General features: G+C 32.0%; 1 protein-coding gene across 2 annotated transcripts; it reads right to left on the bottom strand.

Annotated features, from left to right (window-relative positions):
• Nucleotides 1-728: 728 nt before the first annotated feature.
• Nucleotides 729-5,289, bottom strand: LOC107922585 (uncharacterized). Of its 2 annotated transcripts, XR_001691346.2 has the most exons (4): nucleotides 4,758-5,289; nucleotides 3,463-4,411; nucleotides 3,031-3,081; nucleotides 729-1,138 (listed from the first exon to the last, which is right to left on the bottom strand). XR_001691346.2 is itself a non-coding variant. In XM_041087258.1 (3 exons), the coding sequence occupies exons 2-3, from the start codon at nucleotides 3,144-3,146 to the stop codon at nucleotides 874-876; spliced, it is 381 nt and encodes a 126-aa protein (XP_040943192.1). In that variant the 5' UTR covers nucleotides 3,147-4,411; nucleotides 4,758-5,264; the 3' UTR covers nucleotides 729-873. The 2 variants fall into 2 exon arrangements, 1 of the variants encoding a protein (XP_040943192.1); XM_041087258.1 differs by having other exon boundaries at nucleotides 3,031-4,411; nucleotides 4,758-5,264.
• Nucleotides 5,290-5,992: the final 703 nt, after the last annotated feature.

Here is a 5,992-nt window from a genome sequence, read left to right as displayed (position 1 = left end):
AGTTTTTTTATAAAATATAATATACATAAAATATAGTAATTATTTTTCATATTTTCATATTTAGATTAAATTACATTAGCAGTCACTTAACTATGATTTTTTTGGCTATCGAATTATAAAAACTTACAAAATGATCACTTAACTATTAGTACTTTTTTTGTTACCCAATTATCTTGAATTTTGTTATATGTAACAAAAAAAAAAGACAAATTTGAATAGTTGAATGACAATTTTGAAACTTTTCATAGACAGATCACTACACCAAAACAGGCTTTTAGCAGCGCTTTTTTAAGCCTTTAGCGGCGCTTTGAGAAGCGCCGGAAAAAACGCCGCTAAAGACCACGTCACTAACTTTAGCGGCGCTTTTCCCACAAACGCCGCTAAAGACCAGGACCTTTAGCGGCACTTTTCCCATAAACGCCGCTAAAGACCAACACATATAGTGACGCTTTTCCCACAAACGCCGCTAAAGACCAAGACCTTTAGCGACGATTTTCCCACAAGTGCCGCTAAAGACCAGGACCTTTAGCGGCGCTTTTTTCATAAATGCCGCTAAAGACCCAGACCTATAGCGACGTTTTTCCCACAAACGCCGCTATAGCTCAAGACCTTTAGCGATGCTTTGATTACAAACGCCGCTAAAAGTACTATTAAATATTAAAATCAAACATTATTGATATAAAAAATTAATTAGTATTAAATATATACTTTTAGTGAAAAAGATAATATTTAATCATATAATAAATTAATTTTTTTAATCAAAATATTGAAAAATCATGTTAATATTCAAATTGCAAAATTACAAGTTCAAATAGTGCAACTAATTGATTGCAAAAAAAAAATGCACAAGTTCATAATGTACAGTAATCAACTTCAGGGATATGGATCATCTTCATCTTCATCATCTTCTTCTTCACTTTCAACTCTGTGACCATCTTCTCTGCTGCCTATGTGATTCAATGCTCTCCTTTCATCATCTTCATCATCATTATAAGGCACAAGTGACTCTTCAAGAGGTGAAGATGGTGAATCCACAACCCTCTGCCATTTTAAATCCCGTTCCCCGTCTACACTATCACCAAGTTCCCTTTTTGCTTTCATCTTCTTTCCCCCTCCTTCGCTCTCACAATTTCTGTTGCTATACCACAGTAGCATTCATCAATTAAACTAAGTTCCCATGAGATCTTCTACTACAATCGTTCACTTAAAATAAATGATAAAAAAAAAGAACTATACTTTTAGATGCTGAGAAAAAAAAAGCAGGAAAATTCATAGCCAACTATCTAGGGTTTTTATTGAGTACCAAATAAAACATAGCAGCATAGTAAAGAAACTTAAGTACAAAGGAGATTAGATAAATTTTCAAACAAAATATCAGTGACTAAAATATACTATACATTTCTTTTATTTTTTAAAGAAATTAGAAGAAGAGTTATAACAATAAAATTATGAAAAACCACAAGCCACAGTACTGCTGGGACATTCAAACTGGCATAAATTAAAGCCAAACTCCGATCAAGAAATGAGTATATAGAAAACAATCGAAGATTCTTCAAATATGAAAAAAAAATTAAAATCAAAATAAAGAGGAAAAATACTGGAAAAGCAAAACAAAATATCAAAGAAAATGAATATGACCACCTGACGTCTATAGTAATTTGAACATACTAAGGCCAATTACTAATTAGTAATTTGAACGTCTATAATATTTAAACATACAATAAAGTGCAGATCCGAAAGGACAGTTCACATACAAAGGCCAATTACTAATTAGTAATTTGAACTTCACACAATTTACAATTACCATTTATGATTAACATATTAAGAGATGGGTGTCAAATTAAGAAGAGAATGAAAAAGGTACTTGACTATAACAAGCATGTGAGAATTAACCTGATCCTTTCCAACATGTATAAGGCATTACAAACTTTTATAAACAAGGACAACTACAAAATGCATTTCATCACATCTCTTATATTTTTAAAGTAATAAATCGAATAAAAAATGAGAAAATCCAAGAAGTGGAAGAATAGATACCATCATGCATTTCAAAATCTTTGGATTAGATATTTGTGATCACATGTTAGGCTTCAAAGGCAAAAATAGCATATATCTAACGATATTGCTTCCATTTTTGTCATTACATATTAGAGAAAGTTACTTGGAAATACATTAGCATATATCTAATTGAAAAATTGTAAAAAATCTACCAACCAAATTTCTACATTATTGAATCGGGTCATACATTTTATATTTTCTATTTACAAAATATTGTTAGAAAACTAAGTTATAATTTTATATTTTGTAAAATTGTAAATATTATTTTGTCATTTTATAGAGCAGTAATGAATCGGGTCATACATTTTTGTCCAATTTTTACTGGAACACATACAAAGGCATAAACTTGCAGCCAGCTTATATCAAAATGACCAGTTCTTGATGTCACTAAATTTATTTAACATTATCTGGAAGAACTATACAAATACAACAGCCATGAACAGGAAGACAACTAAACATCGCTACTTTGAACATTCAAAGTATGTTAAGGTTAAAGTATTAACTAGCGACCCATAAAAGAACAAATAATCACATTTTGAATTAACCAAGGTATTTCAGCATATTCAGCAGCCTATATGTCTAAACAATATACCCTCAACCCAAACAGAAATTATTCACCATAAATAACATAAACAAGTGCTGGTTGGATAGACAATGCAAACAAAATGATGAGGGAAAAAAATCAGTCAGAAATAGGATACAAATCGTGCAACCAAACGATATTTATTGTAAATGCAAACTAGACCTAATCATTGTATCGAATCTAAAAACCTTATCTCAACTGAAACATTCCTTTATTTGATTGAGGCTGACATAGACTTCCTAATTATCGCATAAGGGGTAGTTTAAAATATCAAGTATATAGTAGGCATGCGACAAAATCCCCATGAACAACCTTGAACTAACTCATCACTGTTAATTAGCATATAAAAACTACGACAAAAGTTACAAATATGATGTCAGAACACTTACAAACAGTGTAGGAATAGCTGCAATGACCAGGCTTGTAAACGCCAAAGAAGCCTGCATGTATCCAAGTGATTGGTGTCAACCAATCCGAAAATATAGAAAATTGAAACACCAAACATAGTACTTAATACCAATGCACAACACTTGAATTTCTACCACTGCCTGCCTATAAAAAGAATCTATTTGATTTGCAGTAACAAGCCAAAGAAAATTGCAAAAAATAAAAATTATCCAACAAATTGTTCAAATGCCATATGCATCCAACAAAATGCAAAACACCGATTATAACAATGAAACTATAATCAACAAATGCAAAAAGAATTAAATAATGAAAAAAAAAGCTTATCTAAAAGAACATAAAAATAATGAAAAAAAATAAATAACAAAATAGGACAGATGAAAAAACCAAATCATCGAAAATAAGAAACGGGTCACCTTATTATCAATTGGTAGATTTAGATTTGCAGAAAACAAGTAATGATGGAAATCATCGAGGGTCAGTGCTTGTGTTTTCTGAACTTCGCCATATGGTGTCGTTTCTGCAGACCCTGCAGCAGAATCTCCTCCGCGTTGGAGACCTTCGCACCGCCTTGCCCCTGCGCATCCACCAAGAACCTATGCAACTGCTCCGCCGTCATTTGAGGCCCACCTTCGGCGTACTTCTCGAATGCAGCTATAACATCCGGTGGTGGTGCCGCCTCAATGAGTTTTTTCTTTTTAATGTTATTTTGCATGTAAATAACTTCTTTATATGTGTTATCGAAATTAGCATTAATTACTTTTGTTTCCTTTCTTAACTTTTATTCCATAATCTAGAGGTGATTACTTGAGAGAGAGAGAAATCATGTTTTTCTGAATGTTTAAGTTATTAGTTATTTTAATTTTAATATTTTTTTTCTAAGAGAGAAAATTTTAAAATTTGTAATTCACAAAATCATTCATGGTTTTTAAAATTTTGCAAGCGAATATCAAAGAGCTGTTAGGAGTTGAGGAAACTCAAAATGTTATATAGGTATTAGCTACCGCCATCTTGCAATGATTCACAGACATATACTCAAAATGTGCAGTAAGCAATAATTCATAACATGCACAAACTTACCTTTTGAGCAGGCCAATTATATATCATAGACATCATCTCTCCTTTATCCTTTGCACTGAAATACATTCCACGTGGGCGTCTAAATAATCCAGAATAAATTTGGCATACCAGTCCTTATAATCGAGCAATTATAGCAACATGTCCAGGCCTTGACTCCGTTGGAGGCCGAACATGAGATACTCCCCAGCGACCTTGATTGATTCTTAATCACATTTCTTAAAAAGGGTGCTCTGAAATTCCCTTCCAAATCTGGCTCGAAAAATTTATCAGCACGTAAACCATCCACTGCAATGATATGGTTTTACCAAGACGTAGCAATTAGTAATTACACTAAACATTAAAAAATGAGTAATCATTTCAGGAAATGAAATGTTTCAAACATTAAACTGTAGATGCACCACAATAATCATGAACAGCCCATCATCGAGTTCTCCATTTTTCATATAAAAAACTTAGCCTTTTAATATAAAGCTAAAATAAGTAAATAACTAACATACCCAAAAGGTTCTTTATTTCTATTTAGCTGAATCGTCAGATTCGCATCAAACTCAACAAGCCATTTTTCACTATCAATCCTATTCAACAAAATCAAAGGGGTTGAACCCTAAAAAGAGAAGAAAGGTGGGTTTACCAACAAGAAGAACAAGGCGTTTAGCAGAAGGAGAGAAGCGAGGGGAGACAAGATCCATGCCATGAACAATGGGGGTCTTGAAGTAGATGTCGAAAATGCTTAACATGTAAACGGCATGGAGGATGACACCAAGTATAACCAGCCATGTTTCTCTTCTTTTAACCCATTTTCGTCTCCTGGGTATGCTTGGTTTGCCTGGCTTCGAATCTCGGTTACCCAAGATCCCATCTATATCCACCTTTTTCGTTACTTTGGTTTCTCTGTTGTAACCCAAAATTACTTGGTCTCACCTCTCTATAAACTCTTGCAAGAAAACCTCAAAGTGAAGAAGAAATTGGGAGAGACGCAGTATAGGGTTTGGATTTGGTTGAAAAACTCTTGTAAGGTCTCCATGAATCTGTACCCTTTGAGGAGATGCAGAGGGCTGCCAATTTGGGGAAATTGGGGGGAAAGATAAAGGGAATCGGGGTAGGGGAGAAATTGGGGGGAAAATAAATGGAATCGATTTTGGGAAAAAGAAGGGGGAAAATATAATTCATTTGGAATTTTGGGATAAAAAAAATATAAACACAAAACGACGTCATTTTGCAAAAGTATTACTGGCGTTTGGAAGAAAAACGCCACTATTGCTCTTTTTTTGTGCACCGCTATTTCCTATCTTTTGAGGCGTTTTTGATTATATCTTTCAAATAAATTTTAAATAAATAATTTTTTAAATTTAAAAGAATTAGATAAAATTATAATTTTTTGTTTTTGTATTTCATTTTTATTTGTTCTAATTTGGTCCTATCCAAAATAGATAGTTATTTATCCGTATCTATCTATTACTTTTTTTATCAATTTTTTATAATTTAATATTTAAATATATCAATTAATTGTTTAGATTAAATATTTTTAAATATAAAAGATTGTATAAAATTTTATTATTTAATAAATCTCAAGTAAACCTTAAATCCTAACCCATTTAATATATATAAAGTTTATCTATTATCTCTTAAATAATTTAAACTATAATCATAATGTTAATCTAAACCCTAAACCCCTAACCCCTATCTCCTAAACCTTAAATCATAAAACATAAACCCATAACCTCTAACTCCTAACCCCTAACCCCTATTTTACAATTATATAAGAACTTAATTAATATATAAATTAAAAAATACTAATTAATCTAAACCTTAAACCCTAACCTGACCCCAAATCTTTAAACATTAAATCACTAACTCTTAACCTCT

The sequence above is a fragment of the Gossypium hirsutum genome, chromosome D01 (genome assembly GCF_007990345.1).
Source record: "Gossypium hirsutum isolate 1008001.06 chromosome D01, Gossypium_hirsutum_v2.1, whole genome shotgun sequence".
Lineage (NCBI taxonomy): Eukaryota > Viridiplantae > Streptophyta > Magnoliopsida > Malvales > Malvaceae > Gossypium > Gossypium hirsutum.
The sequence above is the reverse complement of the archived record's forward strand: the minus strand, read 5'-3'. Positions and strand labels throughout refer to the sequence as shown.

Coding starts and splice junctions, on each gene's coding strand:
- LOC107922585 (XM_041087258.1), bottom strand. CDS start 3,146: ATGTTTGGTGTTTCAATTTTCTATATTTTCGGATTGGTTGACACCAAT. Junction 1,139..3,030: donor CAGCTATTCCTACACTGTTT/GTAAGTGTTCTG, acceptor ACTGTGGTATAG/CAACAGAAATTGTGAGAGCG.